The sequence below is a fragment of the Empidonax traillii genome, unplaced genomic scaffold (genome assembly GCF_003031625.1).
Source record: "Empidonax traillii isolate 1590-97213 ecotype Southwest subspecies unplaced genomic scaffold, ASM303162v1 scaffold749:size472940, whole genome shotgun sequence".
Taxonomy (NCBI): domain Eukaryota; kingdom Metazoa; phylum Chordata; class Aves; order Passeriformes; family Tyrannidae; genus Empidonax; species Empidonax traillii.
In genome coordinates this window covers 398,123-416,528 of record NW_020955942.1, presented here as the reverse complement: position 1 = coordinate 416,528, position 18,406 = coordinate 398,123, and the positions used below count along the sequence as shown (strand labels likewise).

Below are 18,406 nucleotides of genomic sequence, written 5' to 3'. Positions count from 1 at the left end.
CCAGTGCCTGAAATAAGCAGGAGAGGTTTAAGTTGGATATTAGGAAAAGGTTCTTCATCCAGAGGGTGGTTGGACACTGGAACAGGCTCCCCAGGGAAGTGGCCACAGCACCTGTCTGAGTTCAAGAAGTATTTGGACAGTGCTCTCAGGCACATGGTGGGATTTTTGGGGATGTCCTGTGCAGGGCCAGGAGTTGGGACTCAATGATCCTGATGGATCCCTTCCAACTTCAGGATATTCTGTGGTTCTGTGGAAGTGCTGTCCTCCTTTGGGAAGGTGAGGATGGGTTGTCTGCTCCTGTCCATGGGACTCTGGTGGCTTTTTGCCCCCTGAGGAGCTGCCCTTGGTGTGGCTTCAGAGTGTAACGTGGACCAAACGGGCAGTGATGGTGGAGAAGGAGGCAAATTCAGAGGAGGAGCAGTGATGTAGGTGGCACTGACCCAAGGATTCTATATGGAGTTGTTCTTGTTGCCTTTCTCAGTGAATATCAGAAATCCCCTGCACTGTGCTCCATAGTCTGGATGCATTACCTGTTTTATCATAAAACTCTTTTAAAGATGCTTGAAATTGATCTTTTAGATGAATGAAGGATATCAACCTTAATTCCCTTTGCTTAGGAATTTTGTGTAGCCTCTGACTTTAGCCCTCTGTGCCTAAAAAAGAGTTAAAAATCATTCCTCTTGCGAAAAATGAGGTCTCTGTAGATAATGGTATTATTTCAGGGTATGACTTCTGAAAAAAACTGCGTCATTTGGAGTTCACTGTTCCCTGTACAGCCTCCCCTGTGCAGCTGGGGTTTGGGAATTGGATTGGACTCATCGTTAGGATGTGATGATGCTACATGGGATCTCGTGTGTGCATGGAGACCTAGCAGTTAAACTGGACACTTCTTAAAGAATATTTTCTGTTAATCAAATGAAATCTCTCTATAAATAACCAAAAATAACCTGTGATCTGTGTTACAACCTACCAGTGCTCGCTGATGTATTTGCCTTTCTCTTCTAAGGGTGCTGTGGGCCGCGCTGAAGCTTTTTTTGGTCTCTGGGTGTTTTTTTTTGTCAACTGTAAACAGTGATTGTGGATGTTTTTTTTTTTTCTCCCCTCTCAGATCTCTAAGCTTGGTGCCTTTTGCTGTGGGCTCAGTCTGTGCAATCAGCACACCATAGTGCTTTACATCGCTTGCATCGTGCCTTGGGTTCTCGCCCGGCTCTTCAGAAAGTCGGTACGTGTTTTTCCTGACCCTGTTTTTCTGAGGCAGTGGGTAATTCTTCTATCCAAGCCCCGTTGCCACCTCTGTGTTGATCTACAAACAGGGAGAGTCAATAGTCTGTCTGAACTTGTTGTTCATAACCCCCTGAAGTTACAGCTCACCTGTCTGACACCAGAGCCGCTGATCTAAAGGGGGCCTGGTTTGAAGGGGGCCTCCAGGAATGCTGGAGAGGGACTTTGGACAAGGGCATGGAGTGACAGGACAAGGGGGAATGGCTTTAAACTGAAGGAGGGCAAGTTTAGATTTAGATATTAAAGAGAAATTGTTGGCTGTGAGAGTGGTGGGGCACTGGCACAGGCTGCCCAGAGAAGCTGTGGCTGCCCCATCCCTGGAAGTGTTGCAGGACAGGCTGGACAGGGCTTGGAGCAACCTGGGATAGTGGAAGGTGCAGGGGGGTGCTTGGAACTAGATGATCTTTAATGTCCGTTCCAACCCAAATTATCAATGATTCTGTGATCACAATTTAGGAGCTTTGCTTGTGCCAGCAATCTGTGACCCACTTGTGTCTCCTGGCACAGGAACACTCTGCCCCAGCTATTTGCGAATACCCTGTAAGCTAAAATAACACTGGGACCTAAAAACTGCTCAGCCTGTAGGAAATAAGGGCAAGTTCAATGACCTGCCAAACGGGAGAGCAGATAAATATCTGCTGGTGAGAGTCACAGGCACGCCCAGTCTGTGTGTGCTGCTTCTCCTGACTGGTGGCACTGGCTTTCTCAGACCATGAGCTCACCTGGAGGTGAGTTTCTGTATGCTGGCTCCCTGGTGATAGCAGGGATGCTCATGGCAGAGCATCTTCTGACTCCTGTTAATAGCTGAAGGTGCAGCCAGAACAAGCAGCACAGCATGAAGGGCACGGAGGTTTGTCTTCCCTTGGCATGTGCCAGGCTCGATGGCCTCCAGCTCTGATGTATCCAGGACTTTAGGAGCCCTACAAGAGATCAGCTCTCAGGTGAAGACCTGGAGAGGACCAAAGCAAGCCTCTGATCCCCTCAAATCTATCCCCTCTTCAAGATGGCCCTTCTTTTACGCCTCTTTATGAAACTTGATCGTTGTGTAAGAAGGTGAAAACACATTTTTGCACTCCTGGTGTTTGGAGGTGACGTGGATGAGGATCCTGGGTGACAGTCAGGGACCCTGCCATGCTCCTGTCTGCTATGGCTGGTTTTCTATGGGTCAGTGCACCAGGCTGGGTGCAGATGTGTTGCAGGAACTCTACTTTGCCCATGAAACAGCGGCACACCTCAGCAATGCAGGTGCTCTGACCATTTTGGAATTGGCTCTGGGAAGCCTCCACCTACTTCCCCCTCTCTCTTTCCTCCCTGTTAGGGTGACAGCTGGGCAGGTGGCTGCCAGGCCAGTCCTGCCTGTGTTTTTCTCCACCCTCAACCAGATAAATCCCGTGTGGTTCTCAGAAATGGCACAGAGTGAAGCATTTGAACTGCAGGAGATGCGATGCAACTCAGAGTAGCTTGATCCAAAATCTTTTCAGCACCTCCAACAAACCTCTTTCTGGCTACGTAATTCCCTTAACACGATGAAGACTCACTTCTGCAATATATTTGTGTTCTTTAAACAGAATTTTTAATTTTTTTTTTTTTTTTTTTTTAACCAGGGAGGTCCAGAGAGGCCTCTGTGATTTCCAGCAAGGACAATGCTGTGCCAGTATAATAATCCCGGGAAATGCTTTAGGCAGCCCAGTAGTGCCTGCTACCAGAAAACCACTTAATAAGAAGGATAATTGATGGAAAACTGCCTTTTTAAAGTAAAAATGAGCCACCTTTCTTCTGAAGAATCTGGCCACCACCCTTATCAAGCTTCTTTTTCTGCTCCAGAGATCATCCCTCTGAATTGGTGCCTCTTCCCTGTAACCCCAGATGCTGAGGAAGTGCTTTGATTGACAGGGCAGTGGCTAACGATAAAGCCAGCGTGCAATATTCAAGGGTGGGATTTTCCAAAGCACTTAAAGGAGTTAGGCACAGAAGTCCCTTTGAAAGTCTTGTCTTCCTGACCCCTTAGGCAGTCTCGAAAATCCCGCCCCAAAAGTTGGCCTATCCAATTTAGCCACTGTAATCACGATGAAGTGAATGGCAAAACTGACTCCTGATGATGGTGGTGATGTGTGTAGTTGTACTGGAGCAGCATTTATGTGGGGTGTGTTTTTTTTGCCAGATGGAATACCAGCCAACTCTTAATCGCTGCAAAGTGGGTTATCTCAGCCTTGCAGTGCTTCAGCCATCTATGCATGTCATGCCATGATTTAAATGTGAAAGATGCAATGAGTATGATACTCATGAGTCCTAGCTAATATTATTTGCTTCACTTAAATTTCACCCTGCCATGCAAAGGAGATCAGTTTGATGCAGTTTCCTGGTAATCCACAAAATCGTAAGGTTTAACATAGCATTTTGTAGGGACTTACTATAAATTGAGAGATCAGCTCTGTGTAAATATATTTGATGTTGTTTTTTTTTTTTTTCTTTATCTGTTCTTGAAGTTCCAGCATGATTAAACTAAAATAAACATTGTTATGCAATATGACATATTTTGGTGCAGGAATTGTCCCCGGGCCATTTGCTGAAGTTGGGTTTATGCTTCTTGGCTGGTTTGCTGCCTTATCTCTATCTGCCGGCTTCGTCCTACCTCAATCGAGCCCGTTGGACATGGGGAGACCAGACGACTCTTCAAGGATTTTTGACCCACTTTCTCAGGGAAGAATATGGGACATTCAATCTGGTAAACAAGGGTCATTTTCTAAAATGACTTTCTTTTTGACTTACGCAACCATTCCCTGTGACGATTAAGGGCTTGCGGGGGAAAGGAATTGAAAATGTTTTATTTGTTAAGCGTTTATTTCTGATTTTGACCTTCCGACCAGTCAGGTTTTCTGGGGAATGGATCAAGTGGCCGGGAAAGCAAAAAGATAATTCTCTTTGCCTCCGTGGGGTGAGCCATGTTATTTCCTGGGAGCTGTCTGGTGTCTCGTGTATGTAAGAGCCCAAAGAGCAAACTGTGCTAGAGGGAGATGGTGACATCAATTTTGTGCTTTTCTTGTTTTAAGACAAACGTTGCCTTGTTTCTGTATTTTTAACTCAGACGTTTGAAGAGGTCACAAGCAGCTTTCATTTCAAAATCATTCCCCTTAACTTACTAATATTGAATTTAAATGAATGGTTGGTTTGGGGGGTGGGGTGTGTGTCTCAGAAACCTCTGTTCTGAGTTACTGAGGTCTGTGCTCTTGCCAAGGAAGGGGAGCATTGCATGGTTGCTTACCGAGTGTAGGGTTTGCATCTGCCTCCTCCGGCCCTGACTTGGATGTTTGGCTGTGGCCACCCAAGGACAGCACGTGCTCATCACCCCAGTTTCTGTCCTCCTGCTTCAGAGATTTTGGTGGAAGGGGCTGGGAAATGGCACCACTGGGAAGTAAAAGCTAAAAAGGAGTGTTGTGTCACCCCTTGAAGCCCCACGTCCCCAGGAGTTAAGCCCCTGCATGTGGCCAACATGACACAGCGAGCACCATCCCTGTCCTATTGCGGCTGTGTGGCTGTAGGATGTGTGTCAAAAGACGTGATAATTCCTGCTGCTGCCACTAAATCTTTCCAAAACTCCTACAGAGATAAGATCCACCCTCTGAAGGACTTCTGCGATTTCCCCTGTTGCCCTATTCCCAGCCGTCTCCCAAGGATAAGACTCCATTGGGCAGAGCAATACCAAGGCATGCAAATCCCTTAACTCCTCTCTCCATCAAATATGATGAATTCAAGTTGATGTTCAGGAGGCTTAGGGATGGACTGCGTGTAATCCTACACCACAAATCACATTTGAACTTGTCTGAAGCAGGAGCAATAAATACAGCAAAATCCAAGCGTTTGGTCCCGGTGCCAGCTGGGCTAATTCCAGAGCCCTGCCTGGATGGACAGCCAGCCCTTGCATCCCACAGCTCTGTGTTAAGGTCAGACAGGGTCTAAAATCACCTCAGAAAATGCTCAGGAGAGGGTTCCACCTGTAGGCCAAAGATCAGAAATGTCATCCCTCCTGCGAGGGATGTGTCTGGGACCAGAAGCCATCAGCTGCTGGCAGGGTGGGGCTTCAGGAGCTGTGAGCTGGCTCTCTGTCCTCTGACACTTATTTTTTAACTGAAACCTGAGTGCAATTAACTATTCCCTTTTTATTGAGATTAAGTATTCCTTCCAGACCTCCTGAATCTGTTTACCTTATCTTTCTTCTGGTAGCCACCACTTTTTCCAACAAGCAGCTGTGAAGGTAATTCCTCACCTCCACCGAGTGCCTCTTCCTTCCCAGACTTGTGCCATGGATTGCAGGTCTCTGCAATAAAAATTCCCTTGTATCTCATATAGATCTCACGCAGCTCTGTCAGGGCAGGGGAGATGGGGACAAGTCTGCTAAGCGAGGAGGAATTGAGGTCCACAGCTTGTCTCGGGTTGTGGGGAGACGTCCCAGAAAATAATTGCACCGTGCAGACACGGGACATGGCCTCAAATTGTGCCAGGAGAGGTTTAGATTGGATATTAGGAAAAATTTCTTCACAGAAAGGGTGGTCAGGCACAGGAACAGGATGCCCAAGGTAGTGGTGGAATCACCATCCCCAGAGGGATTTAAAAGACCTGTGGATGTGGCAGTTGGGGACATGGGTTAGGGGTGGGCTTGGCAGCGCTGGGTTAATGCTTGATGATCTCAGAGGACTTTTCCAACATGAATGATTCTATGATATTATGGTATAGCAGAAATCATGGCTAAGCCATGTGACAGGCTCAAATCACAGGGTAATGTGTTGTCAGCACTTGGAAAAAATGCTTATCCAGGGGGTAAACCCGTCACATGAAACAGGAATGTGGGAGAAAGTCTTGCAAGGAAAGTTTGAGTAGAGCTTGCTGCCTTTTTGCAAAGAGAAAATTAAAAGACTTTCCTTGCCCTAGTGACCCTCAGTCAGTGTGTAGGATTCTCATGTGGTTCTTTGTTTTTAATACAGGCCAAGTCCGAGACAGGATCCGGTATGAGAGAGATGCTGCTGTGAGTAATTATGGTGATCTGCCTTTTAGTGGAGAGAAACCTGTTGGTGCTGCTGGTATTTGGGCCAAAGTGGCTCCTGTCCCTCTTTTCCTAGTCTTGGTCCAGAGCTAGGGCTGTGTGTGGCACAGGGACAACATGCATGCCTGTCTGTTTTCCCACTGAAATGCTGGATCTCTCTCCCCAGCGATTTTTCCTTCAAAATCCTTCCGTGTAAACCAGCCATATTCCCATTTCTGGTAAACTTAAATCACAGAAGAATGAGAATATGTTATGTTGTGCTTATTCCCAGTTTCTCCTGACACTTTTAACTGAGTGCAGTGGGTGATTTGGGGGTGGCACATCCATGCACTAATCTCTCGACAGTTTCCAGCTGGCACAGATGAAGTCAGAGCTCTCCCTTCCCGTCCTTGCCCTGGCACTCGTGGCCTGTGTGAGCACAGCACTGCTGTAAGTAGGAGGAGAATATTTGCTTTGATGTTCATTTTCTCACTGGCTCCACGGGCAGCTTGTTTTACCTTCTCCTTGTTGGGGCAAAAATTGCAGCAACTGGCTGTGGTCATCTCTTTGTAAGAGCAAAATATCCCTACACTCCTGGTTAACCCCGTGGCTTTGTAGGTGGCAAGCTTAAACATCCTGAAATCCTCATAGTTTTTGTGCTTTGAAAACAGAAGTTTCATAAATGGCAAAGGTAAAGGAAGGCTCATCAGCTCCTTGTATTAAATGCATTTATTTAGGTGTGGAAAGAGTCAGTGGTTTTCGAGCACATGTAACTTCTGTTTTGTTTTTCATCGTGCTTCAGGAGTGATACAGGACTTTTTTTATAGGACAAGGCAGCAGAAATCATCTGTGATCTGGCTCTTCACTGGAATGCTCTGTGTTTATTCCCTTTTCTTCGCTTGGAGAGCAAACTTGGACGTTACAAAGCCTCTGTTTCTAGGCGTGGTGAGTTGCACTCCAGAAATTGCTCTGGCGTGTTAATTTTTGGCAGAAACATTAAAAACCCTAAGACCACCTAACCAGGGGACAGATAGTTGTCCTGAAGCTGCATAAGGTGCAAAAATATAGCTACTGATTCTGTTTCCTTATAGCTGGGGACACAGAAACAGGTTCTGTGAGAAGCTGTGGCTGCTCCATCCCTGGAAGTGTCCAAGGCCAGGTTGGACGGGGCTTGGAGGAACCTGGTCTAGTGGAAGGTGTCCCTGCCCGGGGCAGGGGGGTGGAATAAGATGAGCTTTAAGGTGCTTTCCAATCCCAATTCTGGGATTCTGTGGTGTTGTGTCCCAGGTGGAGCGGTTCTGGCTGCAGAGCAGTGCTGTGGTGGCTGTGCTGGCAGGGCTGGGGTTGGCAAACCTCACCTCCCTCGGGAACTCGGTGCTGGAGGGCAGCCGGGTGCTGCCCTGGCTGGAGTGGCTCTCTGCCCTTGCTCTTGTTGCTTCTCAAGTTTGGACAAATTACAGGTAAGGAATCCCCTGGGCACGTTGTCTTGGGGCAGCCCCACAGGGCTGTGGGGTGCTGTGCAGTTGGGATGCCCCTGTGAACCCCCAGCTCCTGCTCCCGGGCTTTCTGTCCGTGTCTGGAAGTGGGAAAGGCACTTCTCACATCCCACCTAAGCTGGCATGGTCACAGCCTGCAGGACTCCCTTGTTTGTTCTCCCTCAGGGTCAGCAAGCACCAGCTCCAGGCTGTAAATGTGGGTGTCATGTAGGTTGAAGTAAGAAAACTCTGTAGATACTCACACTTCTAAAAAAAAACCCTTGTAAATCTGTGCTTTGTTTCCTAAGCAGGTTTGCAGAATTCATTTGACCTGAACTTGCCTTGCTTTCCTTCAGGTTTCCTTATGCCCTGTGTTTTTTTCTGGGTTTTTTTTCCCCATTTTGAAGAGTTAAATCTGTAATGTGGGGCTTCCTTGTCCCACAAGCACCTGCAGTCACTTGGGCAGGAATCAGTGTCCTAGTAGGGATGCTCAGGTAGAGGCTGACCAACAGAACATAAATTTCATCCTCAGGAGTTTTTCCTTTGCACACATCTTTTCCAAAGGCTTGTCCATAGGTGAGCCAATCATAGCTCATGTCCTGAGCCAAGTCATGGAGTGTCCTCTTCTTGCGTCCACTCTGTGCACACACAAAAGTGTGTAACAAAAAGGATATAAATGTCAGGTAATGTGAATCTACTTCTGCCTGATGCTACAAAAACTTGGCTTTTCAATGCTTAATTAAAAGCACTTCTAATGCTTAATTAAAACATTAAAGGATGAGTAAGATTACAGGTACTTTACAGAGCAATCATTGTACTGGCGCTTCCAGCACCAACGAGTAACACTTTAGCTTAACCCAATAAAAAGAATCAGAATTAAGGTGAAGGAGTGCAATGAGTTCATATTTTGGCTGAACTGTAGAGGTTCATATTTGTGGTGCTGGTTTCTGGGGGACTGTGGTCTAAATGTTTCATCTCTGTGTCTCAGTTTCTCTTGAAATGGAGATGATTAAGTTGGAATGATTAAGTTGTTGATGATGCTCCATCCCTGGAAGTGTTCAAGGCCACACTGGGCAGGGCTTGGAGCAACCTGGGATAGTGGAAGGTGTCCCTGCCCATGGCAGGGGTGGTGGAACAACATGATCTTTAAAGTCCCTTCCAACCCAAACCATTCTGTGATTCTGTGATGCTTCCAGCAAGATCTGATTGGGCTGGATTCCTGTGGTTGCATAAAATTGTTGTGAAGGTATGCAAAGCCATGCAAATACCTGGTTTTAAGAGACTGGTTTTTGTCTGTCCTCCTAAGTGCTTGTGATCAGAGCAACAACTACGTTGTTGACAAGTTTGCAAGGAATCTGCTGTCCTCTATGCCCGTGGGTGCAGTGATCCTGCTGAGAGGAGACTTACCTGGGAACGCTCTTCGTTACCTTCACTACTGCGAAGGGATGAGGCCAGATGTCACCTTAGTGGACCAGGAGGTAGGTTCAGAAAGTGCTGTTGAAGGAGTCAACAGGCAGATTGAAACACAGGAAGCAAAAGTTCTGTTGTTCCTTCATCTCCCTGAGAGGGTCTCTTTGTTCGAATAAGACTCACGATGTAGAAATAAATAGAATTGGTATTTTTTAAAAGGGTTGTGGGGGTAGCCCTGGGATGGAGCATGATGTTCAAGGCTCGTTCAAGCCCAAAAAGCCACCAGTGAGGCAATAGTGGGTAGAGAGATGGGAAAGCCAAATTCCTTCATCACTGCAGATATCCAGATGTGCCGCAGGGCTGGTGTTTGCCTTGCTGAGGAAGTTTGTCCCAGCTGTTTTCTGCAATTGCCCCAAAATACAGATGTTGGGGCAGATGAAGACGACTTCTGGGATCAACCTGGAGGTCAGCAGGGCAGCAGTTGCCCCATGGATGATGCAGCTTTGGGGTTTCTCCTGAGGGCTTTACCATACTGAGGCTCATTCCCTGCATCCCCTCTGTTACCTTGGTGGGTTTACCCACTTCTCTCCCTGTTTTTTTACGAAAGATTGAGGTGCTGTGTGTCCCTGGGTGATGTTTTCACTCTCTCCTTTTTCACTGAGCCAAAAAAAAACCCTCTTACGGAACAGAACACCTACATTTCTACCACCACGTCATCCTCGCACTTGGCTTTGCAACAGGAGTTTGTGACTTGCTGGCAGCCCCCAAACCCGAAACCTCCTGTTTAACCAAACCAAATCCCTCCGTTGTGTCTCTTACCAGCTGTTTTGTGTTAGAGTGAGGACCACGTGCCTCTGATCAGTCAGCACTGGTGACCCAGTGTGGTGGGGTGGTCCCAGCCACTGCTGACAGGGGAGGTGACTTCACTGAGCAAACAGTCATCACTCCTTCAAAACCCGTTTCTTCTGGATGTCAAATGGGTGAAAACTTGGAATTCTTGTTTTAATTACAGTGTTATTTTTTATGGATAGATGATGACTTATGAATGGTATTTACCCAAGCTGGCAAAGCATTTACCTGGCGTTTCTTTTCCTGGGGACCGGTGGAATCCTGTGGAAGGAGTATTACCCGACGGGACGCTCGCTTTTAATCTCCATCATTTCCTCAAAGTAAATAAACAGTAAGCGTTTCTTTCATATGTAACAGCTTTCCTAAAATCTTCAACCTTTTTTTTTTTTTTTTTTTTTATATTTTTTTTCCCCTACATATTGTTTATGGAACAGCTTGGTACTGAATCCAAAAGACCAATTTTCTCCACTGACTTCCTCCCTGGTGGCGAGATTATTTTTGCAATTAAAGCAAATATCTGTGCAGGAGTAACTCCATCCGGATATAATGTTGCCTGTTGTTTTGAGGCTACTTTTGGTTTTTAGGAGGGAAAAATAAGAAGGTGATGATCACAGTGTTTACTGATCATTTCTTTTGTTGTTGTTGATACAATTCATCACGGGAAAAAAAGGAACGTTCCCGTGCACTCAAAACGATGACGGTTGGAGAGCAAATTGCTGCTGCTTCTCCTTTGTGAACGTTGTGGCCAACTGATTAGCATAGAATGAATGTATTCCAGGAATAATCATCATATAAAAATAGCTTAGTAAGAGTGGAGAAAGGATTAGATACTCACATGAATAAGAATAGCATCTGCATTTAGAGTAGCCGGGGTGAGCCTGGCGAGGGTGGGGAGGTAGGAGAAGAGCAGAGCCAGGTGCTGTCAGGAAGAAATGGGCTTCTCCTACGGCTTCTGGCATGTTTGTGAGGTCCAGGAGAGGGGAGAGGATGTGCCACCTGTGCTGGCTGCACAAGATGGGCAATGCCAGATGGGGTATTCGCTTGCAGCAGAAGAGCTGTTTGGCAGACTGACCCAAAACGTGCCCTTTCTGATGTGAGATGGTCTGGACAGGTATCTGTGCCACAGGAAGAGTTGTGCTGCACAACTTAGATCCACATGTAAAAGCCAGCCCTCAGCCTCCAGTATGACCCTGTTTCAGTGCAAAAAACACAAAAGAGAGTTTGTTTAACAGTGTCCGTTCTTCCTATCACACCTCAGCCAAAAATGTAACCCCAAGGTTTAATTTCGTGCACAAAATTATATCACTAAGAGAGATCACAGGAAGCAAACTCACCCTGTGACATCTTTCAAGAGCTTGTTTGGTTTCTTGCAAAAGCTTAACCACCACTTCTTGTGACAGGAAAGTTTCCCCGTGTGTGTCAATGCTTGGCCCCAAGGGTAGGTTTGTACGTTGCCTCAATCTCTCTTTGAGGTCTTGAATGCTGGAACAGAAACATTCCCAGAGTAGATTTCACTGGATGGAAACTTTGATACTCAAATTCAACAACTATTTAGGATGTTTTAGTTGTTAAGTTAAGAAACCCTGTGTGTGTGGTTTGCTCAGGGACAATGGGGTGGCCCGTGGTCTGCCACAGCTTCACAATTGCTCTCTCTTGGTTTTTTTTTTGGCAGTAAGGAGGTGTTTGTCTGCATAGGTCTTCATGAAGGAGACTCGACCTGGAGAAGGAGCCATTCGCTCTGGCCGTGGGGGACGTGTGAGAAGTTGGTTCCTTCCAGTGTTGTGTTCGACCCAGGAGAGTGGATTCGTCTCACCAGGGATCTCTATAACTGGACTGAAGACTATGGCAGGTACAAGGCAGAGGAGACTCTTGCTCCTTCCTGCTCGTCATTCTTCTGCCAGCAGCACTGCCACGTCCTCTGCAGTGTTGCAGGAATTACCATGAGCCAGGATCAGGATGGTTTGTGTTTCGATAGATATAAGGAAGAAATTCTTCCCTGTGAGGGTGGGGAGGCCCTGGCATAAGTTACCCAGAGAAGCTGTGGCTGCCCCATCCCTGGAAGTGTCCAAGGCCAAGGGCTTGGATGGGGCTTGGAGCACCCTGGTCTAGTGGAAGGTGTCCCTGCCCATGGCAGAGGGTTTGGAACTAGATGATCCTTAAGGTCCCTTCCAACCCAAACCATTCTCTGATCTCTGATTTTTATTAGTGTGAAAAATAGTGAGGACATTTCTAATCAAGTATCAGCTCCAATTCTGACCTTAAAACTGGAACAGGAGCTAAAATCATTGAGGACTTGAGACATCCAGAGGTTTAAATGTCGCAGACTGACCTGCCATGGTAAAAGAAAACATCTCTCACTTCGAGAACTGGGATGCTGTGAAACACCTGATATGCCAGAGGCTCCTTCTTTGGAGAGAGTGGAATAAAGTTTAGGAATGACAAAGGATCAGCTGAATTCCCTGCTGTCAGAGCCATGGGCTTCATGATGGGTTTTCTTCCCCTTGGGAGGCCTGTAGCTGCCTGGGTTGGAAGGGTTGTGGTGGGTGAAGCTCAGTGGCACGGATCTGATGGCTGAATTTTATTCTCATTCCCATTTAGTTTCAGCCCCTCTTCCTGGGAAGCTGTTGCCAACGAGGAGATGTGGCAAGCCAGGTAATTCTCCTTTGCTGCCTTCCAACAGCCAGTGGGCAGTGCCAGCTCACTGGTGTGGAAACACACACCAAAGCGGGCAGCTTGATGGGGCATGGCCTTATTGGATCCACGTGTGTGCCAAGCTTTGGAAGGAAAAGGCTGGCAGGACGAGGTGAAGCGTGCAAGGACTCCAGCAAAGCCTTCAGGAGAGTGCTTGTTTTGTTCACCTAAAGGTTCTGCTCAAAGTATCTCAAGGGAGCAGAACGTAGTTGGGGCTGAGGGTGAGAAAATACATCGTGGAGGGAAATTTGTGTCACTGATGACTCAAATGGAGGTGCTGGTGTTCTGTCCCATACACGGGTAAACACGCTGAAGGTGTGTATAACCATGTGATGTGAGCTGGTTGCATTAAGCAGTTGCTACATGGAAGTTTTTCTTGTTTTCCCAGGATGAAAACAGCTTTCTTTATATTTGACCTTGCAGAGAGTGCCAGTGTGAGTGCAGAAATGAAGTCACAACTTTACACATTTGCATACAACGTAAGTCATCTGTTTGGGTTAGGAATGCCCCCTGCAGCCTCCATCTTTTTTTTTTTTTTTCCCCTTTTTCTTTTACAATTCTTGACTCCACAGAAACATGTTTCCATACAGGCCCTGTAATCTGCATTCCCCTTGTTTATCCAAACTGGGAGCACGGCCGATTCAAAGAGATTTGCTCGGGGATTTTATCCATTCCTACTTGCCCCCTCGGTCACAGAGGATGCCAAAAGCTAACCAGTCAACACCCTGCTTTTGCTATAATTATGTTGTCTGTGCTGGGCTCCAAACCCATGCCAAGAGATTGCTTGTCCTGAAGTTCCCCCTATGCACTTGTCCCCTCTGTCATTACACAGTCATGCATCTGAGCCAGCAAGTGTAAAATCCGACAGTCTTCTCGCTGCAAATTAATTCTGCTGCATTTCACACCAAAGAATAACACCCATAAGCTGGTGTAGGTATCTCTGGAAATACTGGACTGCCTGAGATGCCAACAGATGCACGAAGTGATCAGTGTGTGTCAGCAGAGAGGAGCAGCATTTCACACCCCAGCAGAGAGTCTACAAATATTTTCCTTGATTCTTACCCGTTTTGCTGCGATTTTTTTTTGTTTTGCTGTTCTGCAAAGTTCTCAGGCATGTGCCTGCTGTTGAGCTTATGAATATTCCCTCTCAAGTCAGCAGACTCCTTAAGTCCTGTGGAAGACGTCCTGATCTCCTGAAATATTGAATAAATGTCTTCCAGGCGCGGCGGTTAAATCTCTTTTTTTTTTCCCCCAGCTTGGTGTAACACCTCTCTGGGGGAAGCGCATAATGTGCCGTAGGGTTATCACCATCATCTGTAATGTTTCTAAACAAACAGCTGCTGTCGGAAGGGAAACGTTTCAGCCCCCCCTTGGGTTTCTGATTCATGCTGTTGAATGGCAAACACAGAGTGAATTACAGAAATACTCCGACTCTGGACTTGGACAATTCTAAATAGCATCTGTTCCTTCGCAGGCAGTTTTGAAACACTGTTAAGAGCTGTTGGTCCCCTTAGTTCAATTAATTTGCACCCCCCCTCCCTCTTCTTTCTTTTTTTTTTGTTTTGTTTTGTTTTGTTTTGTTCCTGTAACAGTCATACAAAGAAATTGTCAACTCTCATCCCAATCACCCGGTGAACTGGCACAAAAACTACGCCATCGCCTGCGAGAGGATGTTGCGTCTCCGTCGGGGGGACCTGGATCCCGAAACGCTGCTCTCTGAAACTGTGAAACATTTCCTGCTGTACACCCAGAAAGCAGAGGATGATCCCCAGCGCCAGGACATCCTGCAGGCTGTGAAGCACCTGGAAAAGGAGCTGCAGGGGCTGAGGAAAAGGAAAGCAGACCTGAGGCGGGGAGCTGGGTAGCGCCCGGTCCTTCAGGCGCCTGCTGAAGTTTGAAGTCAAGGCTTGACATCTGAGTTAGTCCTTGACAACGTGAGAATGGTTTTTAAAAGGTGGCAGAACTGACAACAGAGAGGAAATCAAGTGTGCAGGAACATGCTGATGTTTGGTCTTCGACTGCTGTTGCCAAATGAACTTTAGGGGTTCAGGGAGGAAACTCGTCACTAAATAAAATACTGGGTTTTAAAAAGGAACATTTTCTTCTAAAAGGAACATGTGATTCTATTGTACTGTGAACATATTTTTTAAAATGAGTGCAGCATCCTTTATAGATGTAAAAATGCATTTTGCATTTCATTGTTTCCTCTGTTACTGAGCCAAGAGCTTTCCTACAGCCATTTTTCGGTAGCTGTTCTGTGTCTGTGTGGTTTTATGGTCATGGGGCAGCGTGGTTAGGTGGGTTTCCCTCAGGACAAGGATGTGGGATGGTGCCCTCACAGGAGCCTGTTTTGAATGTGCTCTGTGCCCTGGCTGTGCCTGTGCCCAGAGGTGCTTCAGAACCATAATCAGAGAATATTTGGGGTTGGAAGGCAACTTAAATACTATTTTATTCCACCCCCTGCCATGGGCAGGGACACCTTCCACTATCCCAGGTTGCTCCAAGCCCTGTCCAATCTGGCCTGGAACACTCCCAGGAATGGGGCAGCCACAGCTTCTCTGGGCAACCTGTGCCAGGGTCTCACCACCCTCACAGCCTAGAATTTCTTCCCAATATCCCATCTAATCCTGCCCCCTGTCAGTTTGATGCCAAACCCCTTGTCCTGTCACTCCATGCCTGTGTAAATAGTCCTTCTCCAGCTCTCTTGGAGCCCCTTTAGGTACTGGTGCCTAATGTTTTTTTCATTACACTGGGATTATTTTTTCTCGTAGATTTTATTGCTCTAGTTTTCCAACAGTGAGCAAGCAACTTGAATATTTTCTCTTGCAGAGCACTGGCAATCTGCAGGCAGCAGTTTGGCACCTCCTGCACTGCCTCCACCTGGGGTGGAGGGTCTGTAGTCCTGAGACTCCACAAGGGAACACAAGAGCAGCTCCCATGGGACACTGCCTCTCCCTGTGGTTCATGACATCTGTCCTGTGGCCTCTGTTTCTGTGTAATTCCATAATGCTCATCTACTCTGCCACATCCCCTTGGGTACTGGGGATTCCAGAACTGCAGTTTTAGAGATATCGGGGGGCTTTAACCAAATGAACAGGTGTGAATCCATCCTGCCTTTCAATCTACCCCAAAAACCAAGAGACTTGGTAAACAAGAGCTCAGCTACTTAAAAAAAAAAAAACCAAACAAAACCCAAACCTAAACAAAACAAAAAAGCAAACCACCATGTTTTTCAAAATGTTGCCAGTTAACCCTTAAATCAAATGCTTAAGGCAGACCCGAAACCCTGGTGTTGTCGCTGAGAGTTGTGTTCATCTAAATTTTCACGCTTTGTTCAGTGGTTCTGTGAGGTCTCAGCCCAGTGTTTCGCAGCAGACAAGTTGCTGCCAGGCCAGGTTTCATTTGGACTAGTGAAATTTTCACAGGAGAAAGAAGCAAGTCTGTAAAGTTCATTTTATGAAATGGCACCTCTGGAAGCTTCCCCGAGGCTTGGAGGAGCAGACTGGGATGTGGGCAGGAGCGAGGGGTGTTGCAGGTGGATGCTCTGTTGGTCTGTAGTTTTGAGTTGTGTGTAGGGACACGTGGCCCCTATTCCTTACAGATCCCTTTAAAAGTGGACTACTTTTTGTCTCCAAGTGCTGATTTTCCCAACTTTCATTGGATGTATAAAAATTTCCCCGTGTAAAAATCAAGCTGATGTCTAAGAATCTCTTAACTCCAGTTGCACGGTAACATCCTTTATTTTTCACCCTCTCACTCTGATTTATTTTTTGTAGTATGACTTCCAGAGCTGTTCCCCCCGTCACTACTAAAAACCATTCCTGTGCAAAGAGCAGGTGAGAAATGAGCAATAAAAAGGAGGAAAACCGCAGTTGCTGGGTTGCAAAGCCACAAAGCAGAGGGGTGAGAAGGAAGAGGAGCAGTTCAGGGGTGTCATTTTAACTCTTTGTGTAGTAATTGACTACATTTCAGGTCGGCTGTGCCTCACTTAAATCTCTTCCTACTCCTCAATCCCTTGCAGAAGTGTTTGCACAGAGCAGGGGGAATATCATGCATTCCTCTGTGCAGCTTTCTCAGGGCTGGCTTTCTTCTCCCTTCTCCAAACCAGTCCTTCAGCCTGGCAGAAAAAGCATTAGGAATCCAATTTTTGAATGCTTTTGTTACCTGCATTATTGCAGGTCCATTCAAGCAAATATACTGAGCCGAGGGTTTTCTTTATCTTGATTAGATGCCCCTCCTTGGCCGCATAGTCTTGAAATAATTGGAAGCTTTTGTGGATTCCACTATCTGCTCTGGAGGAAAGAAGGGGCTGTATACCAGCCTGCAGCCTGCACCCGCTAATGTGTCATCTTACCTTGCAACAAACAGGGATGGAAACTACAAGAAGAGCTTTCCCGGTGGCAAAAGCCTTCCCGGGTGTGAAGAGCAGTGGAAAGGGGATGCTTTCTCAGGGAGGAAAGCACAGCCATGGTGTTAACCTGTCTGTGCTGGGTGTTCAGCTCAGAGATACCCCACGAAGGGGGAAGTGTTTTAACAGTGATGGAACTTCCGAAATTCCTCCCCCCTGAACCTGTTCAAATGAGATTTGCTGGTGCTTGCAGACGAAGCCGTTGCGTGGATGTCGCTGAGCCTGTTGGCTAAAAGGCAGAGGGATGCTGGCAGAGTTTAATTTTTATCAGCTCCTCTTAGGTGGCACCCTGAAGTTTATCAAACAAGCAAAGCTGATTTGCTCTTCGTTAGTCTCAGTTGCATGAATTGGTTGCCAAGTAAACAGGATTTTGCATTTTCCTAATTACTTTCATATTTGTGTTTTACCTCTATTTGTTCTCTTGCGAAACTGGTCCTAATAATTAGTCAGTCTCCTGCTGCCTAGACCTTAAAAAAAAAAAAAAAAAAGGGTGGGGGGAGAGGGGAAAAAAAGGCTTCTGAAGGTTTTTTTTTCTCCCTTATAAATTCATTTTTGTTACAAGCATCTTTTATACATATTACTAAAGGGAGTGCACTAAGAAATGCAAATAATAGTTCTTTATTTTATTATGACAGTTAATTAATAGCAACCTGTTTTAATGAATAAAGTCACTCAGAGTCCTTCAGCACTTCCTAAGTAGAGGCCAGAATCTGTAGGGATTCTTTTTTCCCCCCCATTGTATAGCTCCAAGACTCCGAACACTATATAGGGCCTGTATAGAAATGCTCGCTAATGAAGAGGGAGGGCGAGGAACTTGTCTGCATTCAAAGATCACTGGTGAGTCATTCAGCGAGAAAAGGCCCCTTGCTAGGAATAGTCACAGTTCCGCGGCATTGTGCTGGCAAAAGGGTTTGATCAAAGGTCTCCTGCCGAGCTTGCATGGTTTCCTTTCATACGACGACCATAATTAAAACCACTAATTCTCTTTTAAAATGCTGCAGGATGCCATGTAGGCATCTGTCTGGAGTGTCCTTTGTGCTGTCGGGAGCTGTTAAGGACCAGCGCCGAGGGCTTTTCAGCGACATGCCAGTCAGGAAGGTGATTCGACATAAGGGTGCCTCTGAAGGCTTGACAGGGCCTTGACTACACAATTCCAGCTGAATTTGCCCCTTGTCAGCTGCCAGTAAATAAATCTCAAAGAAGAAGGAGGTGGTGGTGGTGGGGGGGGGGGGGGGGGGGGGGGGGGGGGGGGGGGGGGGGGGGGGGGGGGGGGGG

General features: G+C 46.7%; 1 protein-coding gene across 2 annotated transcripts in view; it reads left to right on the top strand.

Annotated features, from left to right (window-relative positions):
• Positions 1 to 14,968, top strand: part of TMEM260 (transmembrane protein 260) — a 35,554-nt gene extending 20,586 nt beyond the window's left edge. For both annotated transcript variants that reach the window (XM_027900793.1, XM_027900794.1), the window contains 12 exons: positions 1,109 to 1,222; positions 3,827 to 4,006; positions 6,261 to 6,301; positions 6,665 to 6,748; positions 7,126 to 7,243; positions 7,586 to 7,758; positions 9,080 to 9,251; positions 10,215 to 10,363; positions 11,705 to 11,881; positions 12,631 to 12,684; positions 13,112 to 13,202; positions 14,316 to 14,968. In XM_027900793.1, the coding sequence (XP_027756594.1) occupies positions 1,109 to 1,222; positions 3,827 to 4,006; positions 6,261 to 6,301; positions 6,665 to 6,748; positions 7,126 to 7,243; positions 7,586 to 7,758; positions 9,080 to 9,251; positions 10,215 to 10,363; positions 11,705 to 11,881; positions 12,631 to 12,684; positions 13,112 to 13,202; positions 14,316 to 14,588 (1,626 nt within the window). In that variant the 3' untranslated portion in view covers positions 14,589 to 14,968. The remainder of the gene's footprint in view (positions 1 to 1,108; positions 1,223 to 3,826; positions 4,007 to 6,260; positions 6,302 to 6,664; positions 6,749 to 7,125; positions 7,244 to 7,585; positions 7,759 to 9,079; positions 9,252 to 10,214; positions 10,364 to 11,704; positions 11,882 to 12,630; positions 12,685 to 13,111; positions 13,203 to 14,315) is intronic.
• Positions 14,969 to 18,406: the final 3,438 nt, after the last annotated feature.